Source organism: Daucus carota, chromosome 3, assembly GCF_001625215.2.
Source record: "Daucus carota subsp. sativus chromosome 3, DH1 v3.0, whole genome shotgun sequence".
In the NCBI taxonomy this organism is placed as follows: domain Eukaryota; kingdom Viridiplantae; phylum Streptophyta; class Magnoliopsida; order Apiales; family Apiaceae; genus Daucus; species Daucus carota.
Window position 1 is genome coordinate 49,505,455 of NC_030383.2, and position 22,759 is coordinate 49,528,213.

The following is a 22,759-nucleotide window of genomic DNA, read 5'->3' on the forward strand; positions in this document are numbered from 1 at the left end:
AGTTTAAAAACCACAAACTAGTTAATGCAATTCATATTTCTTGTGTATCATCAGGAACTATGGATCTTCAAAACCCTGCAGATTTAGATATGCTTACACTAAGGAAAATGACAAATTCATTTGAAGAAGAATTCGGTAAAGGTGGGTATGGAAATGTATATGAAGGCAGTTTAACAGATGGTCGTGTCGTGGCAGTGAAGGTTTTAAGTGAAACAAAAGGAAATGGAGAGGAATTTATGAATGAAGTTGCAAGCATTGGCAGGACTTATCATGTCAATGTTGTCAATCTACTCGGATATGTTTACAAAGGTAAGAAGCGAGCTCTTATATATGAGTATATGCCTCATGGATCTCTAAAAAAGTTCATCCATGGCACTACTCCTTCATTGAAATGTCAAATTCTCAAAATTTCTTTAGCACAGTCTGTTCTCTGAATTTCTTTAAGAGATCTATGTACTTCCTCCATTGATGGTCTCAGTTCCCTCTCATTTTGCAAACACCTTAGTGCCAACTCAGCCACATCCATGATCATCTTTCTTACCTCTTCATCTGATTCAAAGCCTAAAGTTGGATCCACGAGCTCGTGTAATGCATCGCCTTGGATCTTCTTTATTGCCAAGTTAGCTAAATTAATCTCATGCCGATGCCTACTGATATCAACAGCAGGCATTGATGAGATAAGCTCAATCAAAACGACTCCAAAACTATAAACATCACTTTTATCTGTAAGCTGGTAGCATTGATAGTACTCAGGGTCCACATATCCTGGAGTGCCTTGTGGGACTGTTGAAACGTGTGTCACATTGGTTGGGAATAAACGCGACAAGCCAAAATCTGCAACTTTGACACGAAAACTGTTGTCTAACAGAATGTTTGTGGTCTTCACGTCTCGGTGGATGACATCTGAAACATGAAGATACAACAATGCACTAGCCGTTTCTATGGCAATGCTCATTCTTGTATTCCATGTAAGTTTACCAGGTTGTGCACTATCTCTGTTCAGATGATCAGCAATCGTGCCATTAGGTATGTATTCATATACAAGTAGAAGGACTTTGCATTCATGAGAAGTGCTTCCATAGAGGACCACTAAGTTTGGATGGCGCAAGCCTGTGAGGATCGTGATCTCATTCATGAACTGCTCCACTCTCTTGAAACTGTTTTCATAGACTCGCTTCACTGCAACCTCCCGTCCATCTCTAAGTTTGCCTAATCAAGCAAAATTAATCAAAGCTATTCTATATGATGATAGTATAAGATGAGCAAATATGTGGTTAGGAGCATAAATGTTCAGTTCTACTGTGAGTTACTCGAGCATGACTCATTAGAAACTCAAATCCTAATCAACAAGAATCAAGCCAGGCTCACAATATTTGAATGTTTATCATGCCAAGCTCTAAATATGCAGTTTCTCGAATGGCACATTACATGTAGAATATAGCAAATTTCTTTGGAGATAAATATATACCTTTGTATACTGTCCCGAATCCTCCATTGCCAAGTTCATAATTAGAATCGAAATTGTTGGTGGCCTCTTCTAGTTCACTATAAGAGAATGTGGGGATTCCCATGTAAGTCCCTGCCTTTTCAGATTCTGACAAGACGTTATTAGACGATACATACTGAGAGACCCCAGATGAACCATTCTTGGTTTTTTTACGAAAACAGAGGATTAAGAGAACTAATAGCAAGAGAACCGATAACAAAAGAAGCATGCCACCTCCTGCTGCACTAGCTGCTGCAAGGGGAAATGAAAAATATAAGAACTACAATTTTTACATCTTTAAGTAACGTCGGAACATTGAATAAAGGATCACATTACCTATAATAATCTTCCGTCCTGAAACTGTGTTGTTTCCTTTCTGGGGCACTTGATAAGAGCTACCCACCGCGTACCCTGAGTTTTTGGAAAATGTCATTTATATGTATAAGCAGAAGTTTATTCCAGTCCTAAATGGAAGACAAATACATGAGTTTACCTGGCTGACGAAGGCATTTCGGATCCACTCCTAAATCTGTGTTCTTCCAACACTCTCCGCCTGATTTTCCACAATCTGAGCACGCTGTGTGGTTTATTTTGTAATGAACACCAAAACTCGAAGCTAAAAGATCTTCCAGGGGCATAGATCCTACATCGGAGAATATCTCAAGGTAAAAACCATTAACTGGTACTCTGATGTAAGTTTTGCAGGATTTGTTAAGCCTGTCAAAATAATCTCCCAAAAGTGATTGCACCCCAAAAACAACTTGTTTTCTCTTATCACCATTCCTGCAAGTAAAATTATTCCGATTCCCAGACCTCACTGGTATATGTAGTTCAAGTGGACACCCGTAGAACATATAGAGATCTTTGGTATTCTGACCGTACTCAAACAGCTTTTCATTCAATATTGTGTTATTGAATTTAGGGTCACAAGTAGTATCGTTCAAATGATCATCACCATAGCGTTCTATCATCATTCCAGAGCGAAAAATTTTAGCTACTCGGAACTTGTTACCATAACCAATGTCTATAACAAGATTAGTATTTTCACAACTGAGCTCAAATCCTTCAAGACCGCAATACTTGGGTCGAATATTTTCTCCCCACAAAGGGTAGTGTATTTGGTCGTATGTTGCCTCCCCACATCTTACAGTAGTAGCGCTGCTGCAATCTGAGTAGTATTTTGTATGGTTAAGCGCTTGAGCTTCAAGAAATGGGATGTTTATCAGTAAAAACAGATGGATAGAGATGATCACGGTGATGGGGTTTAAGGAGACTACCAGAACATACATTGTAGAAGATTTTTGCTCCAAGAAAACTCGAAGATATATACTGATTTAAAGAAGAAAAGGTGACAAGATAAACAAAAATGCAAAAGACATGGCTGTTTTAAAACTACACAGGGATGAAGACTTTTATAATGAACTCAAGTAAGTGGTGGAAATGTGGAATTTAGGACCATGGTTGTAATGATGCAAGTAGGCAGAGACACTTTCAAAGAAGAAGGTGTACTGGTGTTTTGCACTAAAGATGACTTTCTTTTCCAGGCGTGATACTTGGGCACGGTTTTACAATCCAACCTTAAGTTGCCGATACTTGAACTTTTACAGGTCAAATTATATTTCCGATTTTTGCAGCTCGGCCACAATTTTCATCCATCATCATTGTTATTAGAAGAGAAAGTTAAAATACTGGACTAACATACTTGAATGACTTTTAGTTGTTTTGATGATGAACTCGGAATATTGACTGCAGCACTCAGAATGGCTTTTGCTTGTCAGCGGACTTGGATCCTGCTGTTCTTGAGTTGGAACTGCATAGAGAACTACTATATGTACATCTACTGGAAAAAACAGAGTATATACTTTGGGGTCAAGACAGTAAATTCATAGCAAGATCGATTCAGAAAGAAATTTATTTGATGCTGGACAAGGGGATAAATTCCATAAAATTCTCTTTGAATTTGATGGTGTGATCTGAATGAACTTCAATAAAAAAATCAAATGCAACGATGAATTTCCAGATTAAAATGACGAGAACCCCAATGCTTCTCGATAACCTGAATCCTAAACCCTTAAATTCACCAAAAGCCTAAACACAGATAAAGAATAAAAGAATAATGATTGTGTCCATGACTTGCAGTATTAATCAAAGAATGGAGCTAAAGCTTTCAATGGGATCAGATTCTTCCAGCATCGCAGCCGCCTGGAAGCAATCCGCAGCATCAGCCAGTCGTCCATCATCCTTGTGAATTAGTGCCAACTGATACCAGGCCATACGGTTTGTAGGTTCAGTCTTCAATGCATCTGTCAGTAATGTTTTAACATGTGGTAGCATCTTTGGACCCATTTTTGCCAACACAGAGCTGATCAAAATCTTGCAAGGTACGTAACTTGGTTCCAGCAGAAGAGCATTCACATAAGCAGCTAAAGCTTCCTTAATTTGTCCACGCCTTTGGAACATAAGACCTGATACAATTGGAACCTTCATTTGACTCTCCAATAATTTGTAACCATAGTGGTAAACCATAATAAGTAGTATTTCTTCTTTTCTGACAAAAGCCTCATACTGAGTATTGGACAGCCTACGTTACTTGATCTTGTTTCATACAGTCATACTAAGATTTGGATGTCCTACTTTAATTGATCGGTTATACGAATATTATAATCGTGAAATGCTACCAGTCACGTTTGGAAGGGGTATATATACTTTACACTGCAGCTTCTTTAGAAGTTCTGCTTCATACTTTTATTGATAATCTTTTTCATGCATTATGTTGGGATATTGGGCACATACAAACTTCATTATATTAAAAGGTTGTTTAGAATATAGCATTCTATTCCTCATATTTTGGTCAATTATGCACAGCCAAATTGACAGCTTAAAAAGCTCAAGACAACCGAAGCATTAGGCATGGATAAATAAGACAGGTGACTTGGTTAACTTCAGAACTATATAATCACAAAACTCAAGCTATGGCTTAATGTTAGTTTTGTTGCTCCGATAATCAAAGTCATTGAATTAATTGGTTCCTTTATAATCCTTTTTTCTAAGGATTTTGTTATTGCATGGAAAGACGCAAGAACAAAGCAACAATCATCGTAATCTACAATAGCATATAAATGAATAAAACGCCATTTAATAGCTTGTGCATAATGTAAATGTCGGATATTACCTTCTGTGTGCAACGTCTCCGCCGAATATTTTACAAGTGCTCTAGCTTTATCCAAGCAGATCTCTGCATCTCCCCAATGTGAAAGGCTGGAGTATAAATTAGCAAGACCATGCCAAACTTCATATTCATTAACTCTGTCATCTTCAGCCTGTCAACATAAGCCAGAGGATGAAATACTATGCAGAAGTACACTTTGAAAATTATAATGTTTCTTTATCTAACCACATTAACCAAAAAACAAGTGAGGAAGATGCCTGGAATGGAATTCGATTAGTGCCATAAGATTTTCTTTGAACTTTAACTAAAGCGAGGAGGTAACGATAAGTTTCAATGGCATCTACATGTAAAGACTGTGATATTTTAAGCTTTGCCTTCATCCGCAGGAGAGATCCTTGTTCCCACTTTGCAGTCTCATCCAAAGCCGTATCAATGACAACTAGGGCCTCCGGGTAGCGTTTTTGAGCTGACAAAACCAAAGCAAGTAATCTCCAACCTCTGAGTACAGATCCTCCAGTTATGTCAATATACTGCTTGGCATAACGCAATGCGGCACTTAAATTCCGACGCTCTGCATATTGAACACCCAACTCAAAAATAAGATCTGAGTTATTAGGCTCTAAAGAAAATGCCCTATCCAATGACTTTAATGCTTCAGACTGAAGATGTGACCTCTCAGAATCTGAAGAAGAAACTTTGGCTAGTTTTCCTAAACAAAGACCTTGCACACGCAAACCAGCACCCTCTAAATGTTTGTGTACCCCTTGAGCATTATCAGTGGCCCTCAGGGCGTATCCCAGTCCCTCAGCAGCAAGAAAGGTATTACTACTGCACATTTTTGCAGCCAACAACAATGACACAGTATCATCTGCATTTTCGTGTTTGCGGAGAGTCTTTCTGAGTAGATTTAAGGCATTTTCAATCTGTCCAGAAGCACTAAAGCAAAGGGACAATAATTTCCATCGATCAGTTCGATGTAACAATCCAGGCAAGATCTCCTCTATTTCCTTTGCTAATACAGACGTTTGGCTGCATACAGATAGAGCATAGGTAAGGTGCTCGATAACTGATGGATCCCATGGAGCATGACCAAGGCAACACTTTCTCAAGAGTACCATCAGAAGTAAAATGGCCTCTTCCATATTGTTTCGAGGCACATATGAACCGTCAATTTGAACAGCTAAACTTGGTGGACCAACCTCCACTCCACTATATAGCAAGAAGACAGCAAAGTTTTTCTGAATTCTTGAACAACATTCATTGTCAAGATTCCATCTACTAAGAAGAGCACGGCGATATGCAGACATTGCTTCCGGATAACAATTAGCTAGCTTCCAAAGTTCCGGCAGGAGCTCAACAGCATGGCTAACTGTCTCTTGTAACTTATTATCAACTGATACATCAGATATTCCTCGAGCGAACATCTTCTCAACAGCATCAAGAACACTTTTACATTCCTGAGCAGCATCTACAGAAGAAGAAATATAATCAATATTAAAGTACACACATGTGCAGCTGTGCACCGAAACATAGTTATACTTGTATACTACTGCCTCTGGCCCATCCATTTTTTTACACTTTCCTTTTTGGGATGTCCCTTCCAATTTTTTACATTTCAAAACTTACCAACAATAGTAAAATATTTATAATACAAAAATCAACTACATCCACTACTTTCCTCCACTATATTCATTTTATACATTAGATATCAACCGGTCCCACCACTTTACCCGCTTTTCTTTCTCTTTCCCACATATTTCTTAATCTCCATACCCCACCCATTTGTAAACAAATAGAAGAGACGGGAGGGGGGGGGGGGGGGGGGGGACTATCATTTTATTCATAATTGATGAAATGATGGGCAAAAGAAAGTGAGAGCTAACTTCTTATTCTTCAAAAGGATAGACATTTGATATTACTCATACCAGTTAATCGCCCAAGCTTTTGAAGAGATTTGGCTTTTAAATAAACAGCTTCAAGCACCAGCCCAGCAGCATTTTGTGGGACTGCATGCATAGATTCACCCCGAGAACGGCCCTTCTTAGAAGGTATTTTTTCAGTAATAGATGATTGCATTCTCTGTATAGCAGCTTGAAGATCAATACCATCAAAAACACGGAGAGCACCTTCAACATTTCCTCTTTGATATTCTAACCTCCCAAGAAGAGCTCGTGCTTCCTGTATGATTGTAATAGTAGTAAAGAGAAAAACTTTGGTATACATCTATAGTTATCATAAATAAAAAGGTTCACTGACAAGAAAGGACACTAAAACAAAAATTTGCAGAAAAAACCCTTAACAAGAGGTTTGGCAGAAGATAATCTTATCATTAACAAGAGGTTTGACCTAATTCTTCTACAAACCAAATTCTTATTTCCTTTTTTAAGGAAAAAGATATCAGTGGACAAACAGTTACAAAGGACTTACTTGCTCAAACAAATATTTAGTGATTTTATAGAAAGTTCAATAGACATCCTTTTTACTTCGGCTGCAAAATTAATCAACCATTTGCAAAACAACTTTGAATGACAAACTACGCTCTGAAAATTCCTCAACATGACAACACCAGGTAGTATGTATTATATACCAAAAAGATACAGAACTAATCGTACCCAGTAATTATAACTCTTAATGAAAAAAATGTATCTTCTAAACTGTAAAAAGACTAAGTGAATTAAGTATATTTATATGTGGAGCCACCAGAACAAGTTTTATAAGAAGTCAAACCTCAAAATTGAGTGACAAACCCTCACGCAAGGCAGATTCTGCTTCTTGAATGTTCCCTTCATCGAGCTTTTCTTCAACTACAGATGTTTTCATTCTACTCCCATTTGCACTAAGTTGTCGAACTCCCAAATCATTATCAAGCTGCCCTGATTCAGCTAGTGTACTTCCTGACATGGTGGCTATGTCGGTCACCACAAACTACAACATTTGAGAAACCGCATCAATAAGTTCTCAGTTCTCCAAATACATTCAAAAAATACAACATACTTAATTCATCTCCCAAATTTTAAGCCATCAAGCAACCAACTTTACTGCAAACTTAAATTTGGAAGTAATATCAAACTACTTATTCTTAAATCAAAATCGATCACATGTAAAAACAATGCACCCAAGATTAATCAATCAATTAACAATACCAATGAAAATTTTGTCAAATTGCAGTCAAAGAAGTAACCTTGTAAGGGATAACTTATCAAAATCAAATCTTGAACTTACAGTGGCAAAATTCTTGAGTTTTCAAGAAAACAAATTTGAGCAATACTAACAACAAAAACATGGATAAAAAAACCCCAAAAGGTGTGATCTTGGAGAACATACACAAAAGGGTGGATCTCAAAGCTCTTGAATTAAGCTTTCAAATCATTGCAGGCTGAAGAATTTGGTGGGATAAAGCAAAATGTCAACCCCAATCAGCAGCTCAAATCTGCAGAATCCACAAGCACATGTATATAGATAGATGATATATGTGTGTATAATGTAGACGGGGAAAGATTGTGGGAATGATTTATTGGATCAAAGAAGAATGTGAAGCTCAGAGTTTTGTGTTTAATCTTTGTATTCTAAATACGCTGAATTAGGTGTCAAAACGAGTCCAATAATTTTGAGTTGGTCGGAGGATTCTCTTTTATTAAATTAACAGCAGGAATAAGTATAATCAACGCGGCAAAATTTTACGAGATACCTCCTCCGTCACGATATACAAGGTTCTTTTGATTCTTGATCAGTCAAATTAATTATATCTTAACTGAAATTTATAGATACTATATAATTATAAGAAAATTAAAAATATTATTATCAAAAAATAAATCAAGAAAGTAACAGATAAATATTTTCTAATGATTGATCAAAAATTATTCAATTTGATTCTTGGAAAATCAAAAGAGACTTATATGATCTTCTTTTTCTTCTCAATCTCATGGAGCTACGAATTTCTTGATTAACCGGTGATTTTGTTCCCGAAAGTAGTCCGAGTTATCTTATTTTTATCGATTTTTCCTCAGATATAAGAATTGTTTTGGTTTAACTAGTATTCTCTCATTCCCATTTCAGTGGTCTTGTTTGTTAAGAAAAAATTTCCCATATTATTTGTCTTCTTTTTTGTCCAACACAAATCTTATACATGTTTCAATGTTTAACATTTATTAGCTCGCACAATTTTCATGATTTACACTGCAAATTATGTTGATTTTTAACAAAATGAATGAAAACTTAGTAGTATTTTTGTATAACCAATGCATGATAATGATAACAACATATAAAATTTAATACTCCATCTTTCCCACAATACAAGTCTCTTTTAAAAAAATTACGCATATTAAGGAAACATTAATTAGATAATATTTTGTCACCTGCACCCATAATAAATACATGAATGTAGACTCTTATTAATTAAACTCCCATTAATTGTTATACAACTTTCAAGAAGGCTAATTTTTGAATGTCGATATATTTGCATTGGAAATTAAAAGTGGACAAGTATTATGGGACATTTTTTTTTTTTAAAGAGTCTTGTGTTGTGGGACGGAGGGAGTATTTTTTAATATGTGTGATTTGTGCAAAATGGATTATTAAAATGGAAAAGTGGGAGTATTTTATTTACACATTTGCAAATCTAAGATTGCCAGTTGGGCACGTTTAGTTAGCGTTTGGTTTTGGGTTTTTTGTTGTCTTACTGTTCGTGTGAGTTCTGTTGGTGCTTGATTTAGTAATGAAAATTGTTAGGAGATTGCATTATCAGTCGATAACTCAAACTGGTTATGACAGAAGTGAAAGTAGTGAAACATGTGTATATCTTCAACAAATCACGTGATTTTATCTGCCAAAAAAATGGACTAATCCGCGATTGTTTTTGTTTTTTGTTTGTTCAACGTAATTGTTTATGTAGATGCCGTATGACTTTTTTTATTATTGAATTAACTCATTTATATATGTAAAAAAGATTATACAAATAAATAATTTCATTAAAAAACGGAGATAATTGATGAGACATTATTATTAAATAATACTTTAAAGAAGAAAAGTTTAATTAATACAAAAAAATGTACTATCTGCATCACAAATTAGATGAACTAGTTGACTTTGGGCACGTAACTTTAGGTGCATTGACCGTCTACTTCCGAAATACTCCCTCCGTTCTTAAATAATAGTCGTTTTGACTTTTTGCACGTATTTTGAGGTGCAATAAAAACGTATTTCTACATGTTATTTTTTAATAAAAATATAGATGTCAAACTTTTATTCAGAAAAAGAATATTTGAAAAATAATACGTAGAAGTATATTTTTTGTACACCTCAAATTACGTGCACAAAATCAAAGCGACTATTATTTAGGAACGGAGGGAGTATATTTTTTTTTTTGTTTTTTCTTTAGTAAATGAAAATTTTATATTTTAATTTTTATTTGCAAAAGTAAAATTTAAATATAAGTCATGTAGCTATGTGGTGAATGAACCTTAAATTGTATGTCCAAAGTCAACAAGGTCATTTAATTTGGGATGGAAGAAGTATTAATCAGTTCTTTTTGAGATCGGTTTTAGCATGAATGAGGTGGGTAGTCATGGCGACTATTGCCCTGTAGTATAACAATTTAATTATATCAATTGATTAACGATTTTTTTAGTATGTGCCCATAGCCACATGCTAAGCGCGGAATTTTACATGTTTGGGAGAATTTGATTGACTCTCACATCTTAGTAATGGTGGACCTCCCCTACATATACAACCACCACACCAATCAAAATATTTGAAAAATATAAAATTCCGCGATTAGCATGTGCCCACTAGACAAACCTATTGATTAATTATATATATTAAAAAATTATATTGGTTAAACGACGGTTAACTTTTATGTGTTTAATATCTGGAGTAAACTTCAAAGTTGTGACCAAAGTTTACACCGATTTTTAAAAAGTTGATCAGAGTTTTAAATTCTCAAAAAGATGGCCAAACTTTATCTCCGATTTTTAAAAATGTGGCTCCTGTTAAATGTATTAACGGGAGCCTAACGGGAGGCATATTTTTGAAAAGCGGACGAAAATTTGGCCACTTTTCTGAGAATTTGGAATGAACAAAAGGGTAAAATGAGTTCTAAATTCTGAGAAAAGTGGTCAAAATTTGGTCCTCTTTTCAAAAATGTGGCTCCCGTTAGGCTGCCTTTAGTGACATTTAACGGGAGACACTTTTAAAAAGCGAAGCAAAAGTTTGGTTATTTTTTGAGAATTTGGAACTCTAGCTAACATTTTGAAAATCGATGTAAGTTTTGGTCACAACTCTGAAACTTACTCTAAAATTTAATAGAATGAAAGTTGAGAAAAATGAACAATATTGACGTAGGGATGAATATCGTGGCAGAGTAAAGTTTTAGCCTTCAACTTATTTATGAAATATATAAATTATCATATATAGAGGAACGAATTGTATAAGTATAAATTTATAAAAATTCATTTAAGTGTATAAAAAAAACTATGAAGAAAATATGTGACATTAATTTCTTTTTAATACTTTCATTTTGAAAAATATATAAAATTAAATGAGATATAATATTTTTTTATTATCAATGATAATGTGTGAGACAGAAATAAAATGGAAGGCAACATACAAAGAGAATTAAAATGACACACCAGATACTCAAATTGTAACACTATAAATCATATTAGTAAAAAAAAATTGGTGAAACGTATGCTTTAACTTTAAATTAAGAAAATGTTTACTTTGTACTTCTCATCTCTGCCAGAAAATAAACAGGCTTGCAACTTAAATTCGCAATTAATAACTGCAGCACATAACCGTTCCTTCAAGGCGTTACATTCACGTGAAACCACACTTGATACTGATAAACCCACTCAATATTACCAAAACACCCCTGATAGATGTTCCTCAACTAGCCGTTAGATACTCCAATTTTAAAGCATTGTTTCATTGTTTGTCTCTATCTCTCTCGCTCCAGCTTTGCATCTTTAAACTTCTCTCTCTCTCTCTCGCTCGCTCTCTCCAGAATCTCCTCTATCACTCTCTCCACACACACACACTTCATTTTCTGTCCGTGAAAACCGGGTTGTTTGATTTAGTTCTACTCGGATCGGATCGGATCGAATTACAGTTCACTACTGTCTGTTTCCGGTAACTACTCTCTATCTTTCTTTTTTATGGATATATGCATTATGATGTTGATATAAACTGATAGAACTTGCTTTAAGTTAACGCCAAGATCATAAGCTCAATTTATACAGGAAAAGTGGTAATAATCAAATATTTGCATTTACTTGAATTTTAGGGTTTAGCGTCAAATCAATAATTTATAAGAATGACTCTGAAAATTTGAGCAAGAAATTGTGATTTTAATGAACAAATGATTGAATTGAGTCGTTTGACTGATTGTTATGTTTATGTTTTGGGATTATGATCTGTTTGTGTTTTAGTGAGAAATTTTCGAAGAGCCCAAGTTTATGCATTTCTTTCGATTTACGGTGTATCACTAAGGGGGAGTTTGGTTTGCGGTTAATGAACTAGGGGAAATGGAACCATCTGAATGGCCCTCAAAGAAGTAATGTATATGTTTGATGCAAGGTCGAAAGTTGAGTTTTATATGGTAATATGAGTTTTGTATTGTGCAGACTGCTGGGATAATTATCTGATTGACGACTGGTTTAGAGCTTAGGCTTCTCGTGTGTTTGTGAGAGGCCTTGGCTGTAGTTCCAAAATTTAGGTTGTATTTTGATTGTGAAGGCTTGTTGAATTGTTTGAATTATACAATCAAGATGACAATCAGAAACCCTGGTACACCAGTTTCGAAAATAGATAGGACACCTGCATCTACCCCTGGAGGGAGTAAAAGTAGGGAAGAGAAGATAGTGGTCACGGTTAGATTGAGACCATTGAATAAAAGAGAGCAATCTGCAAAAGATCAAGTAGCATGGGAATGCATCGATGAACACACGATTGTGTACAAACCGTTGAGTCAGGAACGTGTTGCCCAGCCGTCTTCATTCACATTCGGTAATAATCTCAGCTACCACATTATTGTTGAACAATTTTTTATTTTTTTGATTATGTGAACTCAAAAGTAAATTTTCCTTTTTATGTCCTTTTTCAGATAAAGTTTTCAGTCCTGCTTCTTATACTGAAAATGTGTACGAGGATGGAGTGAAGAACGTTGCATTGTCTGCTTTGATGGGAATTAATGGTAAAACATTGTTTTCTTGATATCTAGTGTATTATGTGTTCTGTACTCTGGTTGCTACTTTGTGAGGTTGATACTCTCGTTCCTTATTCTGCAGCAACTATTTTCGCATATGGTCAAACTAGCAGTGGAAAGACATACACAATGAGAGGGATCACAGAAAAGGCCGTTTATGACATTTACAAGCATATAGTTAACGTAAGCTACATTTTAATCTCTATCTGTTTTGAATAGTGTTTTAACAATTGTCAAAATAAAGTATTCAGTTACAAGGAACTGAAATAAAAAGAAAACCTACTGTAAATTACGAAATAAAGGTTGTTTATCAAGGAAAACTTCTGATTCTGAGGTTTAGATATTGTTGCTAAGGAGATTTAGGCTTCGCTCAAGAAATCAATTAGATAAAAGTGGTCTCTATAGGTTGTGTGCCAAGGAAAACTTCTTTCTAGTTCTGAAGTTTAGATATTGTTGCTAAGGAGACTTCAGGCTCTGCTCAAGAAATAAATCACATAAGAATGGTCTCTACTGTTTGATATATGTTTCTTTCCTACATTGTTTCTCTCTGTAGATCACTTAGGAATATGCAAACAATTCAAATATATATGAGACTGGAATCTGATTTTTCAATTTTTGCTTGTCAAACAGACTCCGGAGAGAGATTTTCGAATAAGAATTTCAGGGCTTGAGATCTATAATGAAAATGTAAAGGACCTGCTGAATTCTGATTCTGGGCGTAATCTAAAGCTTCTAGATGATCCAGAGGTAATATCAAAGGGAACTTATTTGAGATTTAATTATTCTTTCTCTTTACTTTCTACCTTGCCTCATTTAGTCCTTTAATATCTGAATGCAGAAAGGAACTGTTGTAGAGAAATTGGTAGAAGAAACAGCAAATGATGACCAACATTTAAAAAGTTTGATCAGAATTTGTGAGGGTAAGCTTGGAATTTTAATGACTAATTTAATATGGCTAGCATATCTTTTCGGGCAAATATAAATTGCACAAGGTGGTTTAATGTTTTGTACATATTGCAGCACAAAGACAAGTAGGTGAAACTGCCCTAAATGATACTAGCTCAAGGTCTCACCAGATAATAAGGCTGGTCAGTTATATGCTGAAAGGTGTTATTTTGTTTGAAGGGGAATATAGAAACTTAGTTAACCTTTTATTGCTTACTCGCAGACAATTGAAAGCACACTCCGTGAAAATTCAGACTGTGTGAGGTCTTATGTTGCTAGCTTGGTAAAACAAACTAAACCTTTCTCATCTTATTTCTATAATTGATTCTATTGGGACATGTACTATAATAATTTAAAACTACCATAGCCATTGCTATATATTTCCTCTTTGGTTTATCCATTCATGCATTTTTCCATTCAACTATACCTGCATAGAACCTAGTATAGCTTTGCACTGTACTGGCTCTTAGCTAATATAGTCTTAATATAAGTGTTTATGTTGATTTTATGCAGAACTTTGTAGATTTAGCCGGAAGTGAAAGAGCGTCACAAACAAATTCAGATGGGGTTAGGCTCAGAGAAGGATGCCATATTAACCTCAGTTTGATGACTCTTACAACTGTTATCAGGAAGCTCAGGTATAATTTGTTGATAGCGCTAAGTTGGAATATGATATCATATTAATCATTGCATTTCATTTGAAGAAAAACTGTCCCTTGATAGTCTCCTTCTTAGTTATTGGTTTAGTTTTGAAATAACTATGTACTAGTTGAGGTTTAACAGGTAGGTTTTTAATTTGGCTAAATCAGGTTTTACAGTTTTACTTTTAAGGTGTTACAAGAATAGCCAAAAGTTTTTAAATGTTCTGCAAGTTTGACATAATTAGTAGTCTGCAATTGTTATTCAAACAATAAAATTTGGAGATCCAAAAAAGTGAATTTTTAAGGTCACGACTCGCTACCATCTGCAGAATAGATGGTGGAAAATTTTGAAGTCCACATATGCACAGGATGCATCTAGATGTTTCAGCATCTCAGGAACTAATTGTCTAACTAATAAGCAAATATTGTTTTTGTAGTGTTGGAAAAAGAAGCGGTCATATACCATATCGAGACTCAAAGCTCACACGCATATTACAGCACTCACTCGGTGGTAATGCACGCACTGCCATCATATGCACTTTAAGTCCTGCGTCTAGCCATGTGGAGCAATCCCGAAATACACTTTTCTTTGCTACCCGAGCCAAGGAAGTAACGAATAATGCCCAAGTAAATATGGTATGTAAAAAGGAAAATTACCAATTTTTTAACACATGGTTTATATGTTCCTCTTAAAATATGCTTCCCTAACGAGTTGTTATAATCAGGTTATATCTGACAAGCAGCTGATTAAGCATTTACAGAAGGAAGTAGCTAGGTTAGAAGCAGCACGCACACCAGATCCACTAAGTGAAAAAGATTACAAAATTCAGCAGGTACATTATCAGTTATATGCTTATATCCTCTCTTTTCTGCTAGCACTGAACAAAAAATAATTAATCACGTATTTGATGACCTGTATCTTAGATGGAGAAAGAAATTGAGGAACTGAGGATTCAAAGAGATCTTGCGCAGTCTCAGGTTGATGAGTTGCGACAAAAACTTCAAGAACCACAGGTCTCTCTTCCTCTCCCAAAACACCTACATAAAAGTTATATCTTGTTTGAAGTTTTCTAATATCAATTTGTGGTGATTAATTGAATCAGGTTTTACAGCTGACTGAGTCCCGCAGTCCAAATGTTAAAAAATGTCTCTCATTTTCTGGGGCCTTATCACCTAACCTTATGGGCAAGGAACCAGGGTATCCAGAAAAGACAAAAAATACAATGGCAAGACAGGCCATGAGGCAGTCCTCCACTGCTCCATTCACACTCATGCATGAGATCAAAAAGCTTGAACACCTCCAGGAACAGCTTGGTGAGGAAGCAAATCGAGCACTGGAAGTATTGCAGAAAGAGGTTGCTTGCCATAGACAAGGTAACCAGGATGCTGCAGAAACAATTGCTAAGCTACAAGCAGAAATTAGAGATATGTGTGCAGTTCGACCAGCTCCTAAAGAAGTTGAAGTCGAAAGTGTTGTTTCTGTTAACAAAAGTATCAGTGCCAACCTCAAGGATGAAATAACCAGACTTCACTCACAAGGAAGTAACATTGCAGAGCTTGAGGAGCAGCTTGAAAATGTTCAGAAGTCGATTGACAAATTGGTCATGTCTCTTCCAAGCAATGCAGACCAACAGTGCAATGCTGAAACATCTTTGAAGACCAAAAATCATTCTAAAAAGAAAAAGCTGCTTCCTCTAGCATCAAGCAACACAGCCAACAGGCAAAACTTCATAAGGTCTCCGTGTTCTCCATTATCATCTACAAGGCAAGTGTTTGATTCTGAGACCGAAAATAGAGCTCCGGAATGTGAAGACAATTGTTCCAATGAAACTCCATTAGTTTCGGGAAAAGATGCTCCACTAAAGAGTGAGGATGGTGGTGATGTTTCATCGAAGGAAGGTACTCCATATCGCCGTACAAGTTCTGTTAACATGAAGAAAATGCAAAAGATGTTTCAAAACGCAGCTGAAGAGAATGTTAGAAGTATAAGGCAATATGTAACAGAGCTCAAAGAACGTGTTGCCAAGCTGCAATACCAAAAGCAATTACTTGTCTGCCAGGTAACTTGTCTTTTTTTCTTTTTCAGTAGAACTCATTAAATATTACTGTATGTTGATATTCGACTATTCGTGTATATTGAACAATCTGTCACCAGGTGCTTGAGCTGGAGGCAAATGAAGCAGCAGGGTATGACTTGGAGAATGATGAGAACATGCCTGAAATACAAGAGGAGTCTCCAATATCATGGACTGTTACTTTTAGGGAACAAAGGCAGCAGATCATTGAGCTATGGGATGTTTGTTTTGTCTCTATTATTCATAGGACTCAGTTCTACTTGTTATTTAAAGGAGACCCTTCTGATCAGATATACTTGGAAGTCGAGCTTAGGCGATTGAATTGGCTACAGCAGCACTTGGCTGAAATTGGTAACGCGACCCCAGCTCATACTGGAGATGAGCCAACCATCTCCATATCTTCAAGGTTTTCCTAGACTCCGTCAACTTCTCTTTACTTAATAATCCTATGAAAGTTTTTTAACTTTCCATATAACATGTTCACTAATTTCGCATATGAATTTTGTCTGTAGTCTTAAAGCATTAAAGCGTGAACGGGAATTTCTTGCAAAGAGATTATCTGCTCGGCTAAGTGAGGAAGAAAGAGAAGCTTTATACATAAAATGGGAAGTTCCATTAGAAGGGAAGCAGAGGAGAATACAGTTCATAAACAAGCTTTGGACAAATCCACATGATTCTAACAATGTACAGGAGAGTGCTGACATAGTTGCAAACCTCGTTGGTTTACGTCAGAGTGGTAACTTGTCTAAGGAGATGTTTGAGCTGAACTTTGTGCCTCCATCTGACAAGAGACCATGGATCATGGGCTGGTCCAACCCTATCTCCAACCTTCTCAATTTGTGAGAAATTCTTTTTAATCATTTTTAAATAACATTCTTTAATTTATTAATGGGAGTCGAATTCTATGTAGTTCTAGTTTTTCGAAACAATTCTTAAAACAAAATGCTTCTGATTGCTCTCAATCTTGAAGATCAATTAGTGAGCATGCTTATTGTTTTATTTAAGAAAATAAGATAATCATTTCCGTCATCAATCTTATATAAGTCATGATCGAGAAGTAGTACAAATAAAGTACAATTTATGTCGGAAATAGACAAGGTTCCTGTTCTTAAAGTTAGTGCAACCTGACTGGAAATAGCTTTATCTCTTACATGACATATATTCAGCACCTCACATGAAGAAGATACATGACATCGCTTGGGATGTAGCCTCATCTTTTACAATGAAGGAGAATTCTATATGTTCCTAGTTGCAATCACAGAACGTCAGGAGAAAGTGTACAATTTTCTGTATCAGATATCAGGGCATAAGGTGTTTTTAGCAATAGATTGGATGAATGGAGATAATGCATTACATTTAGCTGGCAGGTTAGCCCCTTCGCATCGCCTCAATAAGATCACTGGTGCAGCTTTGCAAATGCAACGCGAGCTTCAATGGTTCAAGGTCATACTCACTGTCATACATACCCTTTGCCAAATTTTATAATTACTTTTAACAACACATACAGATATCTGTTCTAACAATTAATATTCATGCCTCTTTAGTCCACTCTTTGTAGCTCTAAGAAGTCATCTCTAATTCGACATTTTAAGTATTGGTAATACAATTGTTTGATATTGTATCTTATAAAGTGCTAGAAAACGTCTTCCGATCCAGAGTGCCTACTTAAGTGCGTAACGTGCTCTAAAATAAAAAATGACTGCTAGGTGACTCAACTTTTTTGAGATGCATATAAACTGCGTAATTTAAGTGTCTTCTTCCAGTTGACCGATTGATTAGTTGGACCGGAGAGAAGTATCATTTCTTGTCGTGTATTCTTGTGTTTCGTGTACTTTGAAATTGAAATTTGTATCCGAACCATTTAGGATTCATGTACCTAATGTGAAATTGTCGTGCAGTTTTCGTGCACATTTTGTTGGATAATACATTAAAAATCACATCAACATTATATAGAGCAACTATATCAATATAGTTTAATACTTTAGTTCACTTAGAGCATCTCCAACCATGAAGCCCCCTTAGCTAAAAAGTGAGTTGTCATGCCAAAAATAAAAAATTTAGCCAACCACTTCAAAAATTCACGCTCCAACCACAGTGACCTGTTGTCTATAAATTTAGTCAACCTCCTATGGATGACTAAATTTGTCGAACCTCTGCAGGTCTGTAAGAAATCTGTAGGAAGATTGCACATCATTTATTACCATATTGAACTGATATATTCTATTTTAACAATCTAAAATATTAATAACATGCTATTTTTAAATTATAGCCAACCAATATATCCAATACCATTGAAGAGAAATGTCTTACAGGTTCAACAAATTTGACATAATATCTTACAGGTCCAATTTAGCCAACGATTATAGCCAACGAGCCAACACCGTTGGAGATGCTCTTAGTTTCTTAAAAGAATACTTCCTCCGTCCCAAAATAGTTGTCACATTTGGTTTTGTGCCGGTCAAATTGACTAAAGTTTGACTGAAATTTATTAATATTTTATCAATTGACAAAATAAAAAAAATATGTCACCGGAAATAACTTTTAATATACTTTAAGATGTAATTTTCAGTTTTTTAAAATAATGAGTGATTGACTTATAATCTTTGGTCAAAACTTGGTCAATTTGACCAACAAAAATAGAAATGTGACAACTATTTTGGGACGGAGGGAGTAGTTTATATTAATTTAATATGAAAATTAAAAGTTAAATATGTTAATTTATTTTGAAAAATAAAAATATATCTTTCCAGTAACTTATACTTTAATTTTTTATGATAATTGATTAACATATGAAATTTGACAAAATAGAGGAGCAGACATCTAGTATGTTACTGAGTACTAACTGAATGTTAAACCGTATCTAAACTTTTGAATGTATAAAATTTGAGTCATATATGAAAATATATGTTATAACTAAAATTCCATAAAATAGATAAAACAAGTGGATGCAATATTAAACTGATTTGCTCTTCAAAAAACAAAAAGAAACAGTTGCATGAAAAAGAAGAATTCATTGACGAGAAACTAGATAAGCTAGCTCTGGATTCTGATATTATAATTTATAAGCCCAAAAAACTGAACTTGCTCCTGGTATCCAAACATACAGCCATGAAGTGGAAGCGACTTTTATTGAAAACAAGTGGTAATCTGATGTTGCCGAACACCCACTACATTGCTGATAAAACTGCCTTGTTTGTGAACTCGTAAACAGGCCCAGAAACTAGCCAGAGAAAACATTAAAGAGTTACAGATATGAATGTGTCTTAAACTGACAATTGATCCACATAACTAAAAATAAAATTTTACCTTCATAACCGTCAAGCACCGGATCTTCTGAGAGATGAAATGGGGAATCTAGATCAATATATCTGTCATAATATTACATTATATAGGTCAGAATCGTCAAAAATAACCAAAAACTGCAGCAAATTTTAATGAGAAAAACCTGATATGTGCTACTTACTTGAAACATCCGAGCCCTGCAGCAAGGTGACCAGAAAAACCTACTGCAAGTCTGCTCTCAGCCATCCCACCGATCATAAGCTCCAAACCAGATGCTTTTGCCAATTCAATGATTTCAATGGCTCCAAGTACCCCAAGTTTTGCCATCTTGATGTTGATGACGTCTGCCAGATTTCTTTCAATGATCATCTTTGCATCGTCCAGGCCCCGGCAACTCTCATCAGCTGCAACAGATACGCCATATTTCTCTTTTGCAATCTTGGTAACCTGACCAAGACCTTCCCAGTCACTACTATGGACCGGTTGCTCAAACAGAACTGGCAACAACTTCATTTCTGCAAAGCAGTAACAATTTGAAGAAAATGACTTGTCAGATTGAAAGACAAACACAAATATATCTTCAGGATCTTAGTAGCAAGAATGGTTTAAGATGTTCACCATGCAATGTCTGGAGAACTTGTATAGCTTCCGAAGAGGAGTACCCTTCATTGGCATCCAGGATAAGGGAGCAATCAGGGTGCGCCCTGCGTACAGCTCTAAGCATCTCTATATCTGAATTAAGGTTCTTTCCTACCTTGAGTTTTAAAGTTTTAAATCCTTTAGTTTGATAGTCAGAAGCCAGTTGATAAGCCTTGGCAGATGAAACAATTGGAATCTACATGCAGTATAATTTAACATGGAATTAGTAATCAAAAAGATGTTAAATATTATGTAAGGTCATAATGTTGTAAAACTTAAGGCAAGAGCTGAAACAGAGACTTAACTGTGATATCTGTGCTGATAGTGTTGGAAACCCCACCAAACACTCTCCACAGTGGCACGCCGATCATGTTGGCAACTGCATCAATGAGGGCCATCTCAACACCAGCTCTCACCTTGAAACATCGCAAAGAAAAAGAAACAATAGATGAGCAAAGCATTCCAAAGACTAATACAATATACATAGTCATGTGCAAGTAACTTACAGAAACAAATTTGTGTCCTTGCAGAATCCGTCCGACCTCACTCAACAATGAACTCAGAGGCATTTCAGTATCTATCTTCGCCAACATATCACACACCTCAGTCACCTTGGCCAAAGCTAGTGACTGATCCTCTGCGGTTATTGGACGGAGAGTGGGAGCCTCTCCCCAACCTACAGAACCATTGGTCAGCTCAACTCGTATAGCAACATTTTCCGCCTTTAATAACATTGAATTCGCAATGCTGATTGAGTCACTGAAAGGTATATTCAGGGGCCTGCCTTGTGCATTTTGCACATTCACAGTAACATTCAATAGGTTAACTAATGCAGACATATTTCAGTGAATGGAACTACTCAAGAGCTCGAGAAGAAGGAAATTATTACAAGTTTACCACTGAATGAAACTGATCCTTCTTCTATATATAATGAAACTGAAACGCTCCACACATACTACTACAACTGATAAATTAATATTTTATAATCCTAATAAGAGAATGCAGCATCTTTAGGTTTGTAAGAAAGTGCAAATCGCCACACGAAACGTCTTAATCTCACAAATGCAAACGTCTGGGGCATCAACTCAGACTTAATACAGCAAAATGATTATCAAAAGATGGTGTTTGCAAGAAGAACACAACTGCCATTTTCATATGCATTAACAACCTGATCAGTCTTAGTAGTATTGGAATTGTTTGAGTTGTCCCCTTGCGTCCACTGAGAGTATTAAAAGAACAAATGGCCAGTTTCAAATGAAAATAAGCAAAGAATTGTCAATCTCCTTTAATTCTTTATTTCTCTTCTTCTTTATTTTATAATATAATCCTTGCGCAAGATATTTTTTTGTGATACATAAGCCTGTGTAGATCAACTAATTTTCAGTCAAGTAAATTTTTGTCTCAAGGTACCTTCAAAGATGCTTATGCACACTGTTCTCGATTAATATATAATCAGGAAAGAACTTATAATGAAATCCAATTATAATGCAACACTGAATACACTTCTACTTTAAACAGAAGACATTTTAAAAGAAGTATTATGTACAAGATTAAGATCACTGGGAAAGCTATACAGTTTTATTGATGTGGTTCGTTAAGTATAGATTGTCCTGTGTATATACAGGTACATGGTGAAACTTCAGATTGTTCAATATAGTGTTAACACAATCCAAGCAGCATTTATGTCATATTGATCCAGCAAAAACTAGCTACACAAGATGGTTTCAAGAAATGGGCAATTGACATGCAAATAAGAATTGCTTCCATTAAGCTTTGCTAGAGCAAGGTTAATGGAGTGTACTTAAAATTGAAATTTGTATCCGAGCCATTTAGGATTCGTGTACCTAATGTGAAATTGTCGTGCAGTTTTCGTGCACATTTTGTTGGATAATACATTAAAAATCACAGCAACATTATATAAAGCAACTATATCAATATAGTTTAATACTTTAGTTTACTTATTTTCTTAAAAGAATAGTTTATATTAATTTAATATGAAAATTTAAAGTTAAATATGTTAATTTATTTTGAAAAATAATAATATATCTTTCCAGTAAGTTATACTTTAATTTTTTATGATAACTGATTAACATATAAAATTTGACAAAATAGAGGAGCAGACATCTAGTATGTTACTGAGTACTAACTGAATGTTAAACTGTATCTAAAATTTTGAATGTATAAAATTTGAGTCATATATGAAAATATATGTTATAACTAAAAATACATAAAATAGATAAAACAAGTGGATGCAATATTAAACTGATTTGATCTTCGAAAAACAAAAAGAAACAGTTGCATGAAAAAGAAGAATTCATTGAC

The 22,759-nt window shown here is 35.3% G+C and overlaps 4 protein-coding genes across 4 annotated transcripts; 1 reads left to right on the forward strand and 3 right to left on the reverse strand.

Moving 5' to 3' along the window:
- Positions 1-99: 99 nt before the first annotated feature.
- On the reverse strand, positions 100-3,309 carry LOC108213736 (LEAF RUST 10 DISEASE-RESISTANCE LOCUS RECEPTOR-LIKE PROTEIN KINASE-like 1.4). The gene is made up of 4 exons (XM_017385526.2): positions 1,980-3,309; positions 1,823-1,897; positions 1,469-1,738; positions 100-1,209 (listed from the first exon to the last, which is right to left on the reverse strand). The coding sequence occupies exons 1-4, from the start codon at positions 2,773-2,775 to the stop codon at positions 395-397; spliced, it is 1,956 nt and encodes a 651-aa protein (XP_017241015.1). The 5' UTR covers positions 2,776-3,309; the 3' UTR covers positions 100-394.
- A 111-nt stretch (positions 3,310-3,420) lies between these two features.
- On the reverse strand, positions 3,421-8,283 carry LOC108210646 (protein NPG1). The gene is made up of 6 exons (XM_017382023.2): positions 7,980-8,283; positions 7,383-7,580; positions 6,581-6,833; positions 4,913-6,123; positions 4,659-4,806; positions 3,421-3,951 (listed from the first exon to the last, which is right to left on the reverse strand). The coding sequence occupies exons 2-6, from the start codon at positions 7,554-7,556 to the stop codon at positions 3,632-3,634; spliced, it is 2,106 nt and encodes a 701-aa protein (XP_017237512.1). The 5' UTR covers positions 7,557-7,580; positions 7,980-8,283; the 3' UTR covers positions 3,421-3,631.
- Positions 8,284-11,576: 3,293 nt separating this feature from the next.
- Positions 11,577-17,485, forward strand: LOC108210918 (kinesin-like protein NACK1). Its single transcript, XM_017382378.2, has 15 exons — positions 11,577-11,780; positions 12,275-12,656; positions 12,754-12,843; positions 12,938-13,038; positions 13,486-13,602; positions 13,694-13,775; positions 13,876-13,943; positions 14,024-14,083; positions 14,314-14,438; positions 14,879-15,077; positions 15,167-15,274; positions 15,366-15,455; positions 15,545-16,501; positions 16,597-16,922; positions 17,029-17,485. The coding sequence occupies exons 2-15, from the start codon at positions 12,419-12,421 to the stop codon at positions 17,357-17,359; spliced, it is 2,892 nt and encodes a 963-aa protein (XP_017237867.1). The 5' UTR covers positions 11,577-11,780; positions 12,275-12,418; the 3' UTR covers positions 17,360-17,485.
- A 2,198-nt stretch (positions 17,486-19,683) lies between these two features.
- LOC108212623 (L-Ala-D/L-amino acid epimerase) lies at positions 19,684-21,276 on the reverse strand. The gene is made up of 6 exons (XM_017384346.1): positions 20,944-21,276; positions 20,743-20,853; positions 20,417-20,633; positions 19,980-20,313; positions 19,823-19,884; positions 19,684-19,736 (listed from the first exon to the last, which is right to left on the reverse strand). Exons 1-6 carry the CDS (start codon positions 21,274-21,276, stop codon positions 19,684-19,686), a joined length of 1,110 nt encoding a protein of 369 aa, XP_017239835.1.
- Between the last annotated feature and the right edge of the window lie 1,483 nt (positions 21,277-22,759).